At 39.9% G+C, this 21,821-nt stretch overlaps 1 protein-coding gene across 1 annotated transcript in view; it reads left to right on the forward strand.

Moving 5' to 3' along the window:
- Positions 1–21,821, forward strand: part of LOC116309656 (adhesion G protein-coupled receptor A3) — a 202,889-nt gene that overhangs the window by 166,331 nt on the left and 14,737 nt on the right. The window contains exons 16-17 of the mRNA XM_031726320.2: positions 2,597–2,720; positions 10,816–10,961. Coding sequence (XP_031582180.2) covers positions 2,597–2,720; positions 10,816–10,961 — 270 coding nt within the window. The remainder of the gene's footprint in view (positions 1–2,596; positions 2,721–10,815; positions 10,962–21,821) is intronic.

Below are 21,821 nucleotides of genomic sequence, written 5' to 3' on the forward strand. Positions count from 1 at the left end.
GGATTTTAACCATATACCCCAATGCTTTTGCCACATTTCCTCCTTTTCCTCCATCATAATTAACATGCATTTCCATGCAGCCAGTACCATCTAACTGTTTAACGGTGCTGCAGCCTATAGTTTATGGGGCTTCAGCAGCATATTTGGAATGTGTCTGCCACCAATAAAAAGACTTGGCTCAAACTACTCATTGTATAATGTGTCATATTACACTGTCCATAGCTTTATTGTCCCGTACATTTGGCTGAGGACCGGACACAGGGTGAGAGAGCAGATGCAAAGTCAGGACAGTTTTATTCCCCCTAGACTCTGGGAGATGGGGACATGGAGGGTTGCCAGGTTAATGTACTTGACCCAGTGAAAGCCCAGAGCAGAGCCTATGAAAACCTCCTTCATGGGAGGCCTGAAGCCGGCCTGATTTATGGCCTCTTTGCTGGAAGGAGTTCAGTACCTGGACCGCAGGAGAGGCATCGACAACAGTAGCTTTAATTCTCCCTCCCCTCGCACAGAGCAGTGAAGCCCGGCCCCAGAAACACCTCATGGCTCACTGCTGAGCCACTGCTTCATCTACAGTTGGCTCACGTGCAGCTGGGGCTCTGCTCCTCCATTTTGGGGAGTGGAGATTTCCAGCGCATGGTTATATAATTTCAAATGGTGACAGTGACTGTAAGGTTGAAGAGGTTGGAGCTGATGTAGGAAAGTAATTAAAAGAATAGATGGTCTAGTAATTCACACAGTCCAACTAATGTGTTGGTAATGTCTGACCTATTCAGCTTATTTTCAGCTGGGTGAAAAGCGATGGTTTGGGTTACCATAACTGTACTGCTGCACAGAGCGTGGCTGCTACCATATTTCACAAACAGATGCAGGGCTTAGATGAAAAATGTAAAAACTTCAATTGGCCAAACCAACTGGAGGCAGTCTCCTTTTATTTCATCATCAAATCAGCTGATTGATTCTCATTTGTGCACATATGCTGCATGTATTGTACGCAAGAAGGTGGTAAAAAAAAAGCTGTGTGGGAAGGATGTACATTGAGTTCTTGTAAAAGAATCTGCAAATATCCCTTTGCCTGAGGTCCATCATTCTAAAATAAGCATTATGCATTTTGTAGCAAGGAATTAAATTATTCGTATCTTCTTTTGATGACACAATATTCTGTCTTTCACTTTGTACATGTAGGGATCTTCTTTTTCAAAGGGCCGTTTTTGTTTTTTGTGTTTTTTTAATGCACTTTCCTTTTTTATTGTCACAAGACTTCAAACAGCATTGCTGTAAATAGAATTCTTCTAAAAGTTCAATCAGAATGCATTTAAAAGTAGCTGAGCTGCTTTTTGCTGTGTAGAAAATGCTTGTAAAAATGGGATTTTTGCAGTTCTTTCTGCTTTTAGCAAACAGTATTGATATAGTAAATACAAAGAAATGTATGTAGTTTTTTGCACTTCAATACTGAGTCTTCTTATAAAATAATATAATAGGGACATCATTTAATTCTTTTTTTTGATAACACAAATGTCATATATTTACTTTTAGTAACTGACTTTGACCATGATTATCTTTTTCTTTGTGTTATGGTGATCTCTATCAACAGATATCTGCATATGAATATGCAGAGTATGTCGGCAAGCGGCAAGATTTCTGGAATTTGAAGCTTTCTGGTTTCCATTTGTACTCAGCTTTTAGTCCATGTTCAGTTTCAAGAGGCTTTGGCTACTTGTGTCTACATAAACAGTCTGAATGTCTTACAAGTATAAGCTTTTTATTTGCCTTAAAAGACTGATGGAGTACTGTTGTCACCCTGGCAGGCGGGTAGGCGATGTGGAAATCTAAGTTTGTAAATGTGGTAACTCGAGAACGAAGCGACGTAGGAGTTTCATTTTGGATACCATTGGTGTATCTACTTGGAGGCTGAGAGGTGCCGCCGGCCACCGCCAGTATTTTTAAAGATATATTTGCATTAGTAAACAGCGACTTTCTGGGTAAACCAAGGCCCCAAAATATTGGCTGTTGCAAGCTAAGTCAGCACAGTAGTTAATGGGTTTCCAGATTAATATTACCTGGAAGCAACTATTGTTGTGATTTGGTGCTATATGAATGAATAGCATTTAACTGAGTTGCATTTTTTTCGAGTGTGATGTTCTGCAGTCTTTCATCGCAATACCCTCACTCATTGAGAATGAATGGTGCTGTGGTGCCACAATCGATCTTATGTGCATGGTTGATGATGATTGGCTGGGATGGTGCTTCCCAAGTTCTTCAAGAGAAATCTGGGAAAATTCCATGCTCCTCCATCTAAATGTGGAACTGCCTTCAGACACAAATACAAATAGCTCACAATGTTTCTGCTAATAGTTTTATTTTTTTCATAAAAATGTAAATATCTGTTACTCAGCAGGTGTATTGGTAGTGAAGTATATCAAACTTTGTTTATACTACTCGGTGTAAAGAAAGCTGATGCAGACCTTTGTAAATAATACTGAAAGTAACACAATTTCAACTAAATTAACAAGAGGTAATCCACAAAACTCTTCACAGTATGGTATTTATCAGTATTTATCAACTCTTTTTTTTTTCTCTTGAATCTTTTTTTTGGCAGTGCAATCCGCATCAGTCGGAAGGGATGGCATATGCTGCTCAACTTCTGTTTCCACACAGCGCTGACCTTCGCTGTGTTTGCTGGCGGCATCAATCGAATCAAATACCCCATCATCTGTCAAGCAGTAAGTGCATTCCCTTTTCATTCGTCCCACTCTCAAAGCTTTTCAAAAAATTGATTGTGAATGTCTATTCAGGTGTCAGCAACCAGGCCACTGGGTGCAGTATGTGGATGTACAATAACCCCGCTTTGTGTGTCTTTCATGCTTCAGCTGCATGTATGGTCTGGTCACTCTTTTAGTAAAGTGGTGGCCCAGTGAGTGCGGATGATTCAGGCCTTCCCATCATAACTGCACTCAGTAGCAGGCTCTCTATTGTCTATCTTTGTCTCTTTCTTTTTGCCCAGGGGTTAGTGGTGGGCATTGTGGCACAAACATTGTGGATGTTTTAGAAAGTGTTAGCATATAAAAGATTTTCTGGTCAATAGAATTTTGTGCAAACATGCTTTTCTATGGAAATTTCAATGTTGCATTTACCACATCGCTTTTCATTAAAGGCGCCCTGTCTGTGCACTTGAGATGCAACATGATTGTTGTTGATCGCATGTCTGTCTTCATAAATAACCGCAAAAGCAGTTTCAAAGGATTTTTAAATTACTTTAGATGCATCCGAGCACAAATGAAATAAGCTCCAGGATTTTTACATGTTTTAATAGTATTTGTATTTGCTTGATGAAACACTTGTTTGCTATGCTGTGCTCCTATCTGTGACAAGGCAGTAATGTGTTAAGTTTGTGTATGATGGTTTATGGTTCATCATTTGTGTTTTTCTCACTCTAACATCTGTGCAAATTTTGTTTTTTTGCCAAGCTTGTGGGTTACTGTAAAAAATATTGAATGCATTATGGTCCCTGGATAAATTGAGGGTCCCGGCATGCTTAAAGTGTTTTCACTCCTCCGAGGCATTGGGAATCTTATAGTATAGGCATTCTTTAATTTGGTATATGGCGTGCTTTTTAGATGAGTCCTGAAGCTCACATCATTGAAAGTGTTTTAGATTCAGAGTTCAGTCACTGCTCATGAGCTCAGCTCTTGCATGTCCCTGCTTGCAGGTACTGTAGCCCTTTTTATCCTCTACAGCCTTGATGAGGGTTGCATAGATTTAGGTAAATCATATATGGTTAGCTGGACCAAAGACTTAGCGGTGAGGCAGTTGAATGACAATGGAGACCATCACAGCAATCACCGAGCCTAGCTATAGATAGAGAAACAGGCTCTGGATAGCAGACTGCATTTTCATATTGAAATACTTGCATACAAATCTAAATAGCACTCTTTCTACACTCTAGTACTCCACTTGAACTTAGAGTGTAGCTGTTTTTGACAGAGTTTCTAACTTGAAAACAGAAAAAATACCAGAATAAAATCACATCAAAACTGAAATGCCTCAGTATCTACACAACAGATGTTCATGGTTCCAAGAGGATGTCACCTAAAGAATATACTGATTCGCTGAATTGAAATAATTAGGCACCATAACTTCCCTATCTGTGAATAATAAACACATACATACTTATTATATGCTGTAACTATAAAGCTAATACAATACTGTGCAAAACTCTTGAGCCACGCCTCATTTCTGTATATTTTGCTATGAAAAAAAGGGAAATAGGGGTAAAGAAACATGCAATTTGTGAAAGAGTTTGTGAAATTATAATGTGCTTTAAAGTCAATATTTAGTATGACCACCTTTGTTCTTCACACAGCTTGATCTCACTTAGGCAAGTTTTCTTGTAATTTCTTTGGATAGATTGCAGGAATAGTTCTGCAGGCTTCTCGAAGGAAAGTCGAAACCATCTGCCGTGACCGGTTGGGGGTGAGCGTAAGGAGACATGACAAAAGACACACTGTGGAAGAAAGCCAGAGCTTAATACTAACTAATGATTAAATGCAAAGTGGTGTGTAAACATAAAGAATGAAGAAGAGTGAGGGAAAAAGAAACCCTCAGTGCACCATGGGAAGCCCACAGTAGCCAAGCCTTAATTCAGATAAATTAAGGGAGGATTCAGGGTCACCTAACTAAACAGTTTATCAAAAAGAAAAGTTTTGAACCTCATCTTAAAAGTAGAGAGGGTGTCTGTCCCCTGAATCCAAACTGGGAGCTGGTTTCGCAGACAGCTGAAGGCTCTGCCTGCCATTCTACTCGTATCATTTGGTTCAGTGTCATGCTGAAAAATAAAGCCATTACTGATTAGATGTTTTCCAGATGGCTTTGCGTGGTGGATCCACATATCGCCACTTTCCTGTGTTCATAATTCCATTAGTTTTGATGAGATCCCAAACAGCACTGGCTAAAATGCAGCCAAAACAATGATAAAGCCTCCACCATGTTTTAGAGATGGCTGTAGACACTCACTGTTGTTCACTGACCTCCTCCATACATAATTTTGGGGTTTTTTCGGCTGGTCTCTTTAGGGATCGCCAGAGTGGATCATCTGCCTCCATCTCACCCTGTTCTAACATCCTTCTGTTATACCAATCCCCTGCATTTCCTCCTTCTCTATATTGGCAAATCTTCTTTTTTCTTCCTGCCTGGCAGCTCCATATTAAACACTCTTTGTCCAATATATCAAACATCCCCCTCTCTAACTTTTACAGAAACCCATGAAAAATATTAAATTAAAATGTCAACATATGTGACTTTGTAAAGAAGCTGGAAAAATCAAAGAGGCTCCTGACATAATTGCTGTGTTATTGAACTGTGTCTCTGATGTTTGCGATGGTTGACAGCGTCAGAAAGAATGAAAGTGAGAATAAAAAACAATATGTCTCTCCTTTAACTTTTTTACATGGTTAGAATACCATATGGTCCCTGTGGATTTCCTATCCATTTGATTGATAGCTTGACCGACCTCAGTAGTGAGCATGAAACATCAGCTGGAGCAGAGCATCTTCCACTGTCAGTTCACCTCAGCAGGGGGGCATTTACTGTATGTAGCCACAAAGAGATTGATGTACACCTCTTTTCTACTTCTCACTCACAGTTTAGACTGTCTTCAGTCACTACTTGTTTGGATCAGCTGGCCTCCGATGCTCCATTTTTTGTGTGCGCTATCACACATTTGGGACTCAACTCCTTCTTCTGCTGTCACAAGCACTTTAGGTGGCCTCCTATTCCATAGTGTAACAACTCTACCTCTGCTGAAATATAGCCAGCTTTTCTTGAGTTGTCTAGCACGAGGCTCGCTGACAGGCATGTCTTAAAAAAGTCACCACTTGTGTCACAGCCATCAAGTCTTCCCGTACGATGGTAACTGACACAAAATAGCTGGTATTTGTCCCTTTACTCTTAGAGGAATGGTGAAAGGGACACAAGAGTAACTTAACTAGTTTTTGTCTAGTGAAGCACATCAAATCATTTTTGATTACTTGACATAAGAAAACACCCACAGGGATAAGAAATTCAAATCTTCTATCATTTATTTTACGAATAAGGTGCAATTTAGATCAAGTTCAGAACTATTTGCACAGCTCAGATGCACAGTGGTTTTAAATTTGAGAAGAGAAGTGATGTAATGATGTACCTTTTGCAGATCTTAATGAACAGAGAATGTGGTTATCTTCTTCTAATGCTTATGAAGGCAAAGTTATATTTTCAAATAATACACAATTAGATTTTTAGCATGTAGCATAGCCTAATGTTGAAGGTTATCCGTGCAGCAATGTAAGAATAAAGACATCTCTTAACAGAAGAACATGGTGGTCCTCACAGAAACATGAGCAATTTCACTATAAGAATTCAACTGTTATCTTTTGTTTCTGTGCCATTTAGTCCTCGTTTTCTTAAAAGCTGGATGAAGTTTAGTTTCTGTACCACTGAGTCTATAGGTGGCTGGGAGACATTGACTTTTCAGCATTCAGTACAAGCTTCAGAGGAGAGAAGAATGAATGACATTCAATCATATTGAGGAATGTGTCATCTGCATAAAAAATCAGCTAAACTTAGTATGAGCTATATGTTGTTCTATATGCTTTTGAGTTGTGGCATTGTAAACAAGCACTTTGGCTGGTGTGTCCATGTTTTGAGTTTTTCACTCGATTAGATACCTAAGCATTTTTAAATTTACTACATTAAGCTAATAATCTGTTGCTTCTAAATGTTTTTTTCTCTTTTTTTAGAAGGTTTGTCCTTGAATTGTACATCAGTGTTTAATGTTTTGAAAGAACAATAAATAATGTTATTATTTTCAAAAACCTATTTCTTATTAGAAAAAGGTTGTTATTCGAATTCTACTTATGTAGCCACCCACAATCTCCTGCTTTCCCGCAATATCAGTGCAGAGTTTTCTGATGGAGCTGTGTAATTTAGCTGACCTTGCCGCTGGTTTTTAACGTACCTACCTTTCATTCATTTGTTCAACTTTGTCCTGGGGCCTTTGAATACTTTTTGATGCTCCTCCTTTACCTAATCACTGCTAGCAAAATCACTCTTGGCAGATTTGGGAAGGAGCCCAGATTGTCTTCAATCCCACTGGGATCGAGGCAGGCCCCACCAGACACAATTTGGGATAATTACAGGAATGCTTGAGGAGATGTGTGATCTCACGAAGCATATACACAGTCAGATTCCCACACGGATACACGCATTGCCTGCTAAATTCACTGTACCCCCCGATCACCCCGCCAACCTCCTTACGCACACACTTACCCCCCTTTCCCTTCCCAGGGGGACAAATAAGTACATGCTCTCGCTCCAAACGAAGCAACTTCAAGGAGCTCTGAATCTAGATTTGGCAGTTCTCGCAAGACTTCAAGCACGCACTCCCCACCCAGTCTTCACCCATCCCCCCTCCAACGCCCCCCCACCCCCTCCTTTTCCTTCCACACCTGCATCCCATACTCGTCTGCCTGTTCTTCTATCTGTATGCCAGTCTTCAGTCGTGCACCGCTACTCCACCCACTGTGGCACTGTCGCTATGCAGCATCCAGTGTCTTTACAGCCTCAAAGTCAAAGTCATCTCTAATCTCAATTTCTATCTTTTCTTCAAACAAGGCTTGCTTTATCATTGATTTGAGCAACACCCTAGCTGTCACACTACATTTTCTGCTTGCCCGGGCTAAGCAGAAGAACAACATACAGTATACCACTGCTTCCACTTGACTTACCTCATGTTACCTCAGACCATCAAAATTTGGATTACACATCGCAGATGATTGTTCACTGAGTGTGACCGGCGTTAAATAACCTATTAATTTAGAAAAGAACTTGGCTAAGGATGACCTAGATCTGAGGTTACATCCAAGTGTCAGCTTAAAGATGCTATACAGAGGATTTCCCTAATTAGCACCACACTGTGAAATTAGTTGTGATGGCAAAAGCTGTGAAAGCAAGAGAGAGAGAGAGAGAGAAGGCATTACAGTATAGCAGTGATTTCCATTGGGTCTACATTGACTGTTCCCAAGTTTCCCTATACATAAATAGCTTAGAGTAGACTGGTTACCCATATACCAAAAATAATTTGGAAACAATATAACAAAGATGAGATAAAAGATAAAACACTTTAAAGGTAGTGCACTGTTAGTCTGTGCCAAATGTTTTAAAACAGATCATCTGACAATATCAACTGAAATAAAAATGTAGTGTAGAGTTCATTGAAAATTCTTAATCGCTTGTTATTTTCCACATTTCTTTTCCCTCCAGAACTATGATAATGTTTATTCAAATTTCAAATCATTTTTCAGGGACTAGGACACTGAAAAAAAAATACTATGAAAGTGATTATTGTGATTTCCAGTCAGACGGTATAAAGAGCACACATGCTTTTCTAGACTTACAATATTATTGTTGTGCCTTATTATTCTGCTTTTCCTCATTTTCTGTCATATATTTCACAACAGTCACCTTGAAGGGAAGGAAAAAAACAGATTTCTTGCCTTTACCATCGTCTAATACAAAGAGTGTCTAATAAATTATTATAATTCTAAAAAACTAAATACACTGTAGTTTACATACAGTTCTGGTCAAAAAGTTCGCGGTCAGGAAATACAATATGTGTGAAAATAAGTCGAAATCAGAAATGATTTATGATCATTTGTGATAAATGTTTCTATTAACCATTAATGGTGGTTTATGAGATGAAAAAACATGTTTATTTTTTATTTTAGTTTGTCAACAAGACACTTATAGGATTGGTGAGAATACAAAAACGATGCTGATTCCTTATTAATTTAACATGAATTTCACATGATACTTTTGTTCCTACTGAATCTGACTTGGGTAAAAACTGACTTCTCATCTGTTTCTTGTCCCATCTGTTGCTAATTTAGTCGGTCATGAAACGCCATTTATCTGAAAGCCCAGCAAACCTAGCCAGCTACCCATCCTACATGATGTAGTGCGTGTTTAGGATTTTGAAGAATCCTGGGATTCACTCTTGCACTGTGTACTGATACTGCAGAAGGACACGCTAGTGCTTTGACAAGTTGCTACTCTTCTTCCACTGACCACACATGTATGGAGGAAAGTGGCCGACAAATCAAAATCAAAATCAAAATCAAGCCACTCTTTTTTTTTGTGATGTGTTCATTTTTTTATGTCTCACCAACATCTCCATACGAGATAAAAGAGGGACTTTGAGGAGACGGAAGCAGTGACTGTTTTAATGGGGACACATTGATCAGGCTTCCTGGGCTGCTTCCAGCTTCTGTTTTGTTAACTGTGTGATCATTGTGCTGCTGCTCACTGATCCGATTATTGACTGAAATTTTGTATTTACCCAAATTCTGTGCTAACAATGGCACATCAGGTGAAAGCACACACCAGCTCTGAATAGTAAAACATCAAATATCAAAATATTGCTGTGTTTTTAGGAGTCGGGTCCCTCAAGTATATACCAGTCTAAATTATGCACCTTTCACAGACTCAATAACGAATACAGAGGGTCACAAATAGCTCCAGCCACCAATGGTTACAGCTATAATTGTGACCACCTTTGGTTCTGAAAGACACCAGAAATTCTGCTTTATTATCAAAAAAAATGTTAGCATAGGGTTTTTTTAAGCACACACTCACACACACACACACACACACTGCAGCTTGTGTGTAATTTTTTTGAAAAACTGCCAGATGGGCAACTATAGCTGTGTCGCTTTATTATTGCTGACTTGTCTCAGCTGATGTGGACATTAAAGTTTTGTTGCCATTTGATTGATCAGGCAGTTGCAACAGCAAAACAATATTCAGGACATTAATCAGCCAGTAACAATCACAGGTCACGCTCCGTACGTTAATATGAGAACCCCCTCCTCCCCCATTAAACCCATATTTAAAAACACACTTCCCTTCTGTCTGTTCTTGGCACTAATGAAGCTCTGAAGAGTGCGGACTCTGAAGCTGTGATTGACTTACCACCCACTCTCTGCTCTCTATAACCAGCTCAAGGACACTTCCAATTAGCATCTGGACTGTGGTAGCTCGAGTCCCTAGGCCTTTCGTGCTGGAGAGAAGCCATTTGATTGGGTACCTCGGGTTGCCAGTACATCATGAACACACTGACTGGTTGGAGAAAAGGCTCAGTGCATTTTAATCTTCTCTATCCATTCTCCTTTCTGTCTTTTTTTTGCAACTGTCATGTCTGTGCTCTCTGTCTGTGAGCTAGCAAAGCCTTTAAACAAAGTTAGATTAGTTTCCCCATTCAAACATAATTCATGAATATTAAAACATGAGGAACGGAGATATGTGTACAGTGCGTTTTTGGAAAAACAATCACACGCTGATAGTTGTCAACGTGACTATCATTTATATTCAGGTTTGTTATTCACGGTGCACACCTCGTGTCCTCTAACTCAACTGATAAGGAGCTGCTCAGTATCCACCAGTATAACCTCACTATGCTGCTCTTATCCTAGACAACCTTGATGATTCAATAGCACTTTTTGAACCTGTCTTTCCATCATTCTACTATTGTCTTTTAGTGGAGGATAACACAAAGCAGCCAGGTCTTTAAGGAAAACGTCTGTGGAGACACCCTTGGAGTGACATTGATGGTTATTTTTTCAAGAGGAGTGGCAGCTCATCCTGAACACTTTTCTTCTTTGAGTTACAGGGATATAATGAAGTCTGACATTTTTCACAGAGACACACTTTACAGTATTATGTATAAGCAAAAGTTCAGCAAAGTCAAAGAAGTAACTTGATGCACCCTCCGTCACCCAATCTCAGGTCGGGGTCGTGCTGCACTACTCGTCTTTGTCAACCATGCTGTGGCTCGGGGTGACGGCGAGGAACATTTATAAACAGGTGACCAAGAAGCCTCCACAGAGTCAAGACAGTGACCCGCCTCCGCGCCCTAAACAGCCCCTATTGAGGTAAGCACAGATGTCCTCGCAACCCTTCCCAACCCTGAATGCCGCTCAACAGAAAGTTCATAAACATTTGTGCGCACTTATGTGTTTGTGTGGGTGTGTGGTACTTTTCTGTGGTCTTTTTTGATTGCTTCGTGTGTGCCTTTAGAGGCCAAGGACGGTTCACTGCGCAGTTATTTGCTTTTTTATTTCATTTTTTTGTATATACACAACTTGACTGAGGTCGAGATATACTGTCATAGTGGGTTTATACATTCACATTTTGACGAAAGAAGTCTTCAGATGAGTAAAAATACAAATACAGCGATGATCGATATACTCAGTTATAAGTAAGGGTCCCGCCCCAGACCCCTGGGTCTTATATTGTGTTGTCTATTTTATGTGTCGTGCACTATACATTGATTAGCACTGTTGATTTGGTTTGAATCTACTGGTCTTTTTGTATGGAGTTTGAATGTTTTTCACTGTGCCCTTATAGGTTTCCTCCAGGTAGTCCAGTTTCCTCCCACTGGTTAAACACACAACTATTAGGCTGACTGATGATATCATGGATATAAGGCCGATAAAGGGCTTAAACTATATAGAGTAAAACGCTGTATGAATGTGTGGTTAAATGTGGCTTGTAATCTAAAGCTCTTTGACTGATCAGCAAGGCTGGAAAAGCACTGTATAAATAGCTTCATATTCACTCCCAATATTGTGTGACTTTGAGGATTTAGCACATTAGCTTTCACAGTTGTTAGAACAACAAAGTCACACCATAACATAAACTAGCTAACAGATGGAGGCAGTGGTAGACCAGCACTTTCACTTTGGAGTGAGAAGTAGTTTTTCACAAACAGGTTTTTTTTTTTTCACTGGCTTTATAGGTGGAAGAAAAACCTTTTGCCAGTTTCTCATTGTCAGCAGTACAGTGATTAGTAATAAACTATGGATAAGTACCTTCATGCACGTACTAAAGCTAACAGCTAACAATATGTGGCATATTTGCGATAGGCTAACTTTGCAGAGCTAGCAACATAGCATCCTCTATACCAGCGGTCCCCAACCCCCGGGCCAGTCTGTGAGTCGTTTGTTACCGGGCCGCGAGAGTTGAGGCTCGGGTGTGAAATTTATGGTTTTCAGGGTTTTTATCGGTTTTTATTGGGGTTTTTTTAATCGGTTTTATCATTAACTCAGTTTCTCTGGGTCTTTCCCCATGTCTTATGAATAAATCTTCCTTTTTTTGGTACCAGTACTGGTTTTATTTTGTTGTATTTATCCACGACACCTTAAAGGCCAGTCCGTGAAAATATTTCGGACATAAACCGGTCCGTGGCGCAAAAAAGGTTGGAGACCGCTCCTCCATACCCTTTGACTTTGTGGGATAACGAGTATTGTTAGCTTGACATGGAAACAAAATAAAATTCTTAGTGGCTTTTAAATAGCCAAATATGTGTTTGTCAGATTACCCAGCCATTCTCTTGGGCACGTGTGAGCTACGTGGAGTTTACTGTGGAGTAAACTTTTGCATCTTTGTGTCTCACACTAGTTTAGGCTCAGGTGTTTCAGAGGGGAGCAACTATCATGCAAGTGTTGCATAATTTATATGAAAATAAAAACACAGTTGGTTTGCATTATTCAACGTCAACAGCGAGATGGCTATCAAGACTTTCTGTTTATACACTTTGCATCACCTTATCGATTTCTCCCACATGCCCATGTTAATGTCTTGGGTGTTGAATAGTAAGGAGTGACTTCATGTGAAAAACTGATAAACCACTGATTAGAGAACTTTAAATTCCTTGTAATCAGCCAATTTCCTGAAGAGAGACCACTTAAGATGGATAGAGGTTGTTGTTAGGGGTGACATTCAAGGTTAATATGAATATGTAGTATACAGTCAGTCATCAGCAGCTCTCAGTAGGGCATTTCCTGAATTTCCCCACTGAGCTTGTCTGGCTAATCAACTTGTCTGATATTTTCAGGACATTAAGAAACAGCCTCACTGAACTATAGCAGACTGACCAGAAAGTGTTTTGATCTGTTTGCTAGAATCATTGCAGTCACCGCTGCAGTCTTGTAATCTCTAGCCCAGAAACACTCTGGTGAATATCTAAGTCTATTTGTAATGTATTGTATTAATTGTAAAAACACAAAAATAGGGATCATGACATAAATCAAATAAACATTTAAAAAAGAAATTGACCTGTAACACTGCCTGTTATACATCTCCATAATATTTATGTATATCATGAATCACGGACAGTATGAACAACTATGACAAACAAAAAGCAGGCAGTGTTACAGGTTAATCAATGGAGTTTCACCTGAGAGGCAAAGGTTTGATTCCTATGTCGAGACAAGAGTCAGCATTGATTCAATTTGTTTAAAGCACCTGCAGTTTTAAGGTAATACAGAAACAGTTGCTTTCTGTTATAACATTATTGCCAAGTTGTTTAAATACTTAATTTTGAAATAACCATTCTTACTTAAAATGCTTTGTTAAAGTAGTTTTATTGGATTAATTATCCAAAAATACTATGTCTGCCACTCACACAAGAATGCAGCATTGACTAGACTGAGGTCTGACAACATCGACTATTTGATAGTTGCAGTTCAGAATCTATGTAAATCAACACATTTGCAAACCTTCATTAGCTGTTCATCAATAGGCATTTCAAAATAACCTGAAACATCATGTTTTGCCTTTTTATAGATTTTTTTTATAGATGTGAGAACACAGTGTATGATGCATGCGGTACAACTTTTGGTTATTCTGTGTGAGCTTTCCTTCCACACTTAAAGGTTTAGTAAGTAGGAGGGAGTGCAGGTGAATGTGAGGAGGAGAAGGAAGGACGGAGAAGTAATTGACTAAAGCCCTTTACCATAGCATCACCCCCAGTGCTTTTACTAATTACCACAGTCACCCAGGAGGCCGCTGAGCCAGAAGCTTTATCAAAAATCTAAATCTATTTAGCTTTTTAACCCTTTAATTCCTATTCATTTAGACATACGCGCACATCAGATTAAATTTCTGCTATTTGTGTTGGGTTTTTTCCCTACTTCTTCGTTTTATTGCTTTACTGCTTACGTCTAACATTTGGCACATTTAAGAGGATCATCTTTTGGACCCATGCGGCGCTCCTCCTCTGCGGTGAGAAGGTGCTGTGTGAGCTCTTCAGCGCATTGCAACCGTGCTGCAGAAGCTGCTGGAGCTTCAATGAGAAATCCTGTTAGAGGAAGGTTTCAGAGCAGCAACAGAGAGGCAAACAGAGGGCAGACCGTAGCAAATGTATGTTTGTCATTTAATCTGTCATTTTCTTAAAGCCTGCGGGGAAATTTCAGTTGCATGAATTTTCTTGAACTTTTCAGAATATTTTGCAGGAGATACAGCAGACGACCCCAAACTAGAAAATGATTTGAACATGTGGAGCTGCACTGGATATGAACCCTGCTGCAACACCTTACCTGCTTTTAGAATCGCTGTCTGTGGGGTGGTTTAAAAGGATTATTATGACGAATATAGCACTCTCATGGGCATTTATTGCCCATACCACCCGAAACTAATATCTGGAAAATTTATAAAGGGGCAGATTCATATGTCTGACATTATTAAAATTCGAATCTCTCAATAATGTATTCCTGACGAGTCGCTGAAAGTCTGAGGATACGGACGCCACTAAGATAAGGATCCCCTCAACCTATAAGCAGCACTTTCCTTGCAAGGCAAATCCTTAGACACCTGCGTGAATCAGGGGTTTAATATGGAATGTTCTCGAGGCTCTCCCATCATGCACTGCTTGTGAATGAGATAATTTGTCTGGGGGCAGACGGGGGGATTGTGTGGCACAGCAGTCAAGTTGATCCACAGTGATTGACTGTAATGCTCCCCGTCAGACAGGCTCATGCAATGAGACTTAGCAGCTGGAGACAAATCAATTTCTCTCCCCTCCCAACAACCCACCTATTTCTCCTCATCTACCTCTTTTCCCGTCCTTCCACTCTTGACAGCATCTGATGGCATATCCAGCCGACCATTACACCGACCCCTGTCAAAAATCTGCCACACCATGTTGGACCGCACACCTTAAATGCCTCTGTTTTTGCTATTAACTGACAGCGATCCGGCGTGATGAGTGCTGGTCTTTCCTCTAAAACCTAACAGAGGATCCCTTCCACTATAGAATCTCGATCAAATATCTGACAATTATTAATAAAAACTTGTTATAACAGACGTCGGTGTCAGTGATGTCAAAAAGAAAACTCACATGACAAGTGCAGTCATGTAAGTGTAAAATAACACTAAATGTATAGCAGGAAACAAGGGAAAAATCTGAGGTAATGTATTATGTAATGTATTGTAATACTCATTTAAATATTTTTACAGTAGTTTAAATTTATTCATATTCATTTAGATGGACAAACAATTAAAATTTACCCAGCACATGAGATGCAGCAGTGTGTTTTAGAGGGAAAAGTTCACCCATAAAGTCCCTTAATAACCCAAATAAATAGATAAATAAAAACAAGTTTAATCTATTGTCTGTGTGTCATGTGTAATTATCAGTTACAGTAACTTATGGTACCAAGAAGGCGATAGTTATATTTTAGTGGGTACTTTGCTGAGAGGTCATGTTCTATATGTACTTGGGAAGCATCCATAGACCTAAAAATATCTCTGCTGCAAATAGCCTACAGTGAAACTCTAAAACTGAAACTCTGTGAAAAACTAGACATGACAGAAAACTATTTGTGACTTTAGAAAGGAAAATGTCCCAGCAATTATGATGGTGCTCAATACTCAACCTGAGGAAAACCACCGGGTAACAAATTAAGCGACTGTAGCGTATACACTGACACTCTTTGGCAGCTCACCTCTCTCAAATAGAGAAAAGAATGTAATGCTGTTTGCAATTATATCCTCCATGTGTTTTGATTAGTGACATGAAATATAATTTACAAAACTTTACAATATTTGTAAAGTTTTGTAAAGTGTATATGTGCAAAACTGTTGATTTGGAGACACACACATGGATCCTGCTGCTGCATGATGCTGCAGGTGCTTAATGAACTGTTTAAAGAGCACTTTCACTCGCTGGGCCCACGTCCTCATTTGAGGTTTGACAGCGCTTTAGTAGATAAAGGTGAATGGCTTGGAGATGAATTAAGCTGCAGTTTGGGGAAGGTCTCGAAGGGGACTGGCGGCGTGGCAGATCCCCATGTACTAAATAGAAGTGAAGAAGTTAAAGAATTGAAAAGGGGAGGGAGGGTGGGGCACGTCAACGAGAACTACAGCTTGTAGAACTGGGGGGGACATATATAGATGAGAACCGGAAGCATGTTTGGAGGCGTGGTCCCACTCCTGAAATTCAGATACTTTATCTCCAACAAAAAGTGATTCTTTGCCTTCATAAATATGAAGCAATAATTTTGAATAAACTGCAACTGAAATAAAATCAAATGTTCGTTTATTCAAATAATTAATCATTAAGGAAAGTATGATTGGTATAAAGTGTATACCAGTCAAGTTTATTTTTGTTTTTGACCAGATTCCATTTAATTTAACTTTTTACATTGTACTTACATAACAAAATTACCTGGAATTAAATAACTCAAATTCAGCATTTGGGGCATAATTCTTTTGAATGAGGAGACTACCACACATTTTTTAATAGATGTGAAGTTTCAGAGCAAAGTGAATCTGGCTACACTTAACCTACATAAAGTTGTGTTGTGATTTTTGGAGAAGTCTCTGTGTGTGCTTCTTTTAGGCTTGGAACAGGATGGGAACAAAGTGATTTGCAGACTTTGTTCTGTCCTCTGTTAGTTTTATGATTAAGGAGGGATTTTAAGGCTTCCTCTTATTTGTAACAGTGTCTCAAAGCTGTTGTCACATGACAAAAGTAGCAAAAAATGTATCAGAAAATAAAATGGGATATGGAAGAACATCTTTCTTTGAAACAGACTACTTGAAATTAATATAGACTGTTCAGAGTTTTTGCTTGAGTGTTGTCTAAGGAGCTTGGAAAGAAAAGCGTCTGGACTTCTTTAAGTTGCTTGAAGACGTTTCACCTCCCATCCGAGAAGCTTCTTCAGTTCTAGGGTCAAATGGTGGAGAGTCCCAGATTTAAACCCTGTGGGAGTGTCCCCCCAAGAGGGACAAAAGGACCCCCTCATGATCCTCTACCTAATCACATGAGCCAAGGTGTGAAAACAGGTGTGGGTCACAATCAGCCAAAGTTTCGGGTGAGCTCATTCTGAAAGCTAGCCCCACCCTATCATGTGATTTCCTGAGGTCAGATGGCCCAGGATGTGAGTGGGAGGGTGAGTGAGTCTTGTCCCGTGGAGGTGGCTCTTCTATGTAGTGAAGTGGCTGTTTTTTCTCTCCAATGTAGAGGTCTGGGGATTCCTCGCTACACTGTACAGCATACACTGAGCCACCTCCACGGGACAAGACTCAGCGGTCCATCTGCATCTAACGGACAAAGGTCACTCTTTCGAGGGTGCCAATGTTCACATTTTGGACAGAGAAGACAGATGGTTTGAAAGAGGAGTAAAAGAGGCCATTTATTTCCACTGTGAGTGACCATCTTTGAACAGAGGCGGTGGCTTACGACACCAACTGTCTGCCGTCTATAATCCAGTTTTCAATTCAATTCAATTTTATTTATATAGCGCCAAATCACAACACAAGTCGCCTCAAGGCGCTTTATATTGTACAGTAGATCGCACAATAATACATACAGAGAAAAACCCAACAATCATATGACCCCCTATGAGCAAGCACTTTGGCGACAGTGGGAAGGAAAAACTCCCTTTTAACAGGAAGAAACCTCCAGCAGAACCAGGCTCAGGGAGGGGCGGGGCCATCTGCTGCGACCAGTTGGGGTGAGAGAAGGAAAACAGGAAAAAGACATGCTGTGGAAGAGAGACAGAGATTAATAACAGATATGATTCGATGCAGAGAGGTCTATTAGCACATAGTGAGTTCAATTCAATTTTTCAATTCAATTTTATTTATATAGCGCCAAATCACAACAAAAGTCGCCTCAAGGCGCTTTATATTGTACAGTAGATAGCACAATAATAAATACAGAGAAAAACCCAACAATCATATGACCCCCTATGAGCAAGCACTTTGGCGACAGTGGGAAGGAAAAACTCCCTTTTAACAGGAAGAAACCTCCGGCAGAACCAGGCTCAGGGAGGGGCGGCCATCTGCTGCGACCGGTTGGGGTGAAAGAAGGAAAACAGGATGAAAGACATGCTGTGGAAGAGAGACAGAGATTAATAACAGATATGATTCGATGCAGAGAGGTCTATTAGCACATAGTGAGTGAGAAAGGTGACTGGAAGGAAAAACTCAATGCATCATGGGAATCCCGGCAGCCTACGTCTATTGCAGCATAACTAAGGGAGGATTCAGGGTCACCTGGTCCAGCCCTAACTATATGCTTTAGCAAAAGGAAAGTTTTAAGCCTAATCTTGAAAGTAGAGATAGTGTCTGTCTCCCGAATCCAAACTGGAAGTTGGTTCCACAGAAGAGAGGCCTGAAAACTGAAGGCTCTGCCTCCCATTCTACTTTTAAATACTCTAGGAACAACAAGTAGGCCTGCAGTGCAAGAGCGAAGTGCTCTAATAGGGTGATATGGTACTACAAGGTCATTAAGATAAGATGGGGCCTGATTATTTAAGACCTTGTATGTGAGGAGCAGGATTTTGAATTCAATTCTGGATTTAACAGGAAGCCAATGAAGAGAAGCCAAAACAGGAGAAATATGCTCTCTCTTTCTAGTCCCTGTCAGGACTCTTGCTGCAGCATTTTGGATTAACTGAAGGCTTTTCAGCGAGTTTTTAGGACATCCTGATAATAGTGAATTACAGTAGTCCAGCCTGGAAGTAATAAATGCATGAACTAGTTTTTCAGCATCACTCTGAGACAGGATATTTCTAATTTTAGAGATGTTGCGCAAATGGAAGAAAGCAGTCTTACATATTTGTTTAATATGTGCGTTGAAGGACATGTCCTGGTCAAAAATGACTCAAGGTTCCTCACAGCATTACTGGAGGCCAAGGTAATGCCATCCAGAGTAAGAATCTGCTTAGATACCATATTTCTAAGATTTTCAGGGCCGAGTACAATAACCTCAGTTTTATCTGAATTAAGAAGCAGAAAGTTAGCGGCCATCCAGGTCTTTATGTCTTTAAGACATTCCTGCAGTTTAACTAATTGGTGTGTGTTACCTGGCTTCATGGATAGATAGAGCTGCGTGTCATCTGCATAGCAGTGAAAATTTATGCTATGTCTTCTAATGATGTTGCCTAGGGAAGCATGTGTATAATGTAAATAGAATTGGTCCTAGCACTGAACCCTGTGGAACACCATAATTGACCTTAGTGTCTGAAGAGGACTCTCCATTTACATGTACAAATTGGAGTCTATTAGATAGATATGATACAAACCACTGCAGTGCAGTACCTGTAATACCTACAGCATGTTCTAATCGCTCTAATAGGATATTATGGTCAACAGTATCAAACGCAGCACTGAGGTCTAGCAGGACAAGCACAGAGATGAGTCCACTGTCAGAGGCCATAAGAAGATCATTTGTAACCTTCACTAAAGCTGTTTCTGTGCTGTGCTGAGCTCTGAAACCTGACTGAAACGCTTCAAATAAGCCATTCCTCTGCAGATGATCAGTTAGCTGTTTGACAACTACTCTTTCAAGGATTTTTGATATGAAAGGAAGGTTGGAGATTGGCCTATAATTAGCTAAAACAGCTGGGTCTAGAGATGGCTTTTTAAGTAAAGGTTTAACTACAGCCACCTTGAAGGCCTGTGGTACATAGCCGATTATTAGAGATAGGTTGATCATATTTAAGATTGAAGCATTAATTAATGGCAGGACTTCTTTGAGCAGTTTTGTAGGAATGGGGTCTAAAAGACACGTTGATGGTTTGGAGGAATTAATTATTGAAGTTAACTCAGAAAGATCAATTGGAGAAAAAGAGTCTAACTTAACATTGATGGTACTAAGAGTAGCTGTAGATAATATTACATCTGTGGGATGATTATTGGTAATTTTTCTCTAATGATAAAAATTTTATTTGTGAAGAAGTTCATGAAGTCATTACTAGTTAACGTTAAAGGGATTGTTGGCTCAGTAGAGCTCTGACTGTTTGTCAGCCTGGCTACAGTGCTGAAGAGAAACCTGGGGTTGTTCTTATTTTCTTCAATCAGTGACGAATAGTAAGATGTTCTGGCTTTGCGGAGGGCTTTCTTATAAAGCAGCAAACTATTTCTCCAGGCTAAATGATGATCCTCTAAATTTGTGACACGCCATTTCCTCTCCAGCTTACGAGTTATCTGCTTTAGGCTACGTGTTTGAGAATTATACCACGGAGTCAGGTACTTGGATTTGAGGCTTTAGTTTTCACAGGAGCTACAGTATCCAGAGTCGCACGTAGAGAGGAGGTAAAATTATTAACAAGATAATCGACCTCTGTTGGAGTAGCGTTCAGATAGCTGCTCTGCTCTATGTTGGTACAGGGCATTGAAGATGATAACAGTGGGTGGATTATATTCTTAAACTTAGTTACAGCACTTTCAGAAAGACATCTACTTTGATAAAGTCTACTCTCCACTGCTGTGTAATCAATTATTGTAAATGTAAATGTTATCAGGAAATGATCAGACAGCAGAGGGTTTTCAGGAAACACTGTTAAATGTTCAGTTTCTATGCCATATGTTAAAACAAGATCTAGAGTGTGATTAAAGTGGTGGGTGGGTTCTTTTACATTTTGAGAGAAGCCAATTGAGTCTAATAACAGATTAAATGCGATGTTGAGGCTGTCATTTTTAGCATCTACATGGATGTTAAAATCACCCACAATAATTATTTTATCTGAGCTGAGCACTAAATCAGATAAAAGTCTGAGAAATCAGAGAGAAACTCTGTGTAAGGCCCAGGTGGACGATAGATGATAACAAGTAAGACTGGTTTCTGAGTTTTACAGCTGGGGTGGACGAGGCTAAGCATCAGGCTTTCAAATGAATTAAAAGTCTGTCTTGGTCTTTCGTTAATTAATAGACTGGTGTGAAAAATTGCTGCCACACCGCCCCTCGGCCTGTGCTTCCTTGGATTTCTGGTAGTTAGAATGACTCGGGGTGTTGATTCATTTAAACTAACATACTCATCCTGCTGCAACCAGGTTTCTGTAAGGCAGAGTAAATCGATTTGTTGATCAATTATTAAGTCATGTACTAACAGAGACTTGGAGGAGAGAGACCTAATATTTAATAATCCACATTTCACTGTTTTACTCTTTGGTTCAGATGTGGATACTGTATTGTTCTTTCTTTGTGATTTTTATGTTTAAGTTGTTTATTGCTGGTTTTAGTTTGTTTTTGTCTTTTGGGAGCTGACACAGTCTCAATGGAGATGGGTTTTTGGGGGTAGCAGGAGGAGAGAAGCTGCAGAGAGGCGTGTAAGACTGCAACTCTGCTTCCTGGTCCCAACTCTGGATAGTCATATTTTGGGGGTTTAATAAATTGGTCCATATTTCTAGAAATGAGAGCTGCTCCATCCAAAGTGGGATGGATGCCGTCTCTCCTAACAAGACCAGGTTTCCTCCAGAAGGTTTGCCAATTATCTATGAAGCCCACATCGTTTCTGGGACACCACTCAGACAGCCAGCAATTTAAGGAGAACATGCGGCTAAACATGTCACTCCTGGTCTGATTGGGGAGGGACCAGAGAAAACTACAGAGTCCGACATTGTTTTGGCAAAGTTACACACCGATTCAATATTGATTTTAGTGACCTCCGATTGGCGTAACGGGTGTCATTACTGCCGACGTGAATTATGATCTTACTGTAT

The sequence above is a fragment of the Oreochromis aureus genome, linkage group 13 (assembly GCF_013358895.1).
Source record: "Oreochromis aureus strain Israel breed Guangdong linkage group 13, ZZ_aureus, whole genome shotgun sequence".
Lineage (NCBI taxonomy): Eukaryota > Metazoa > Chordata > Actinopteri > Cichliformes > Cichlidae > Oreochromis > Oreochromis aureus.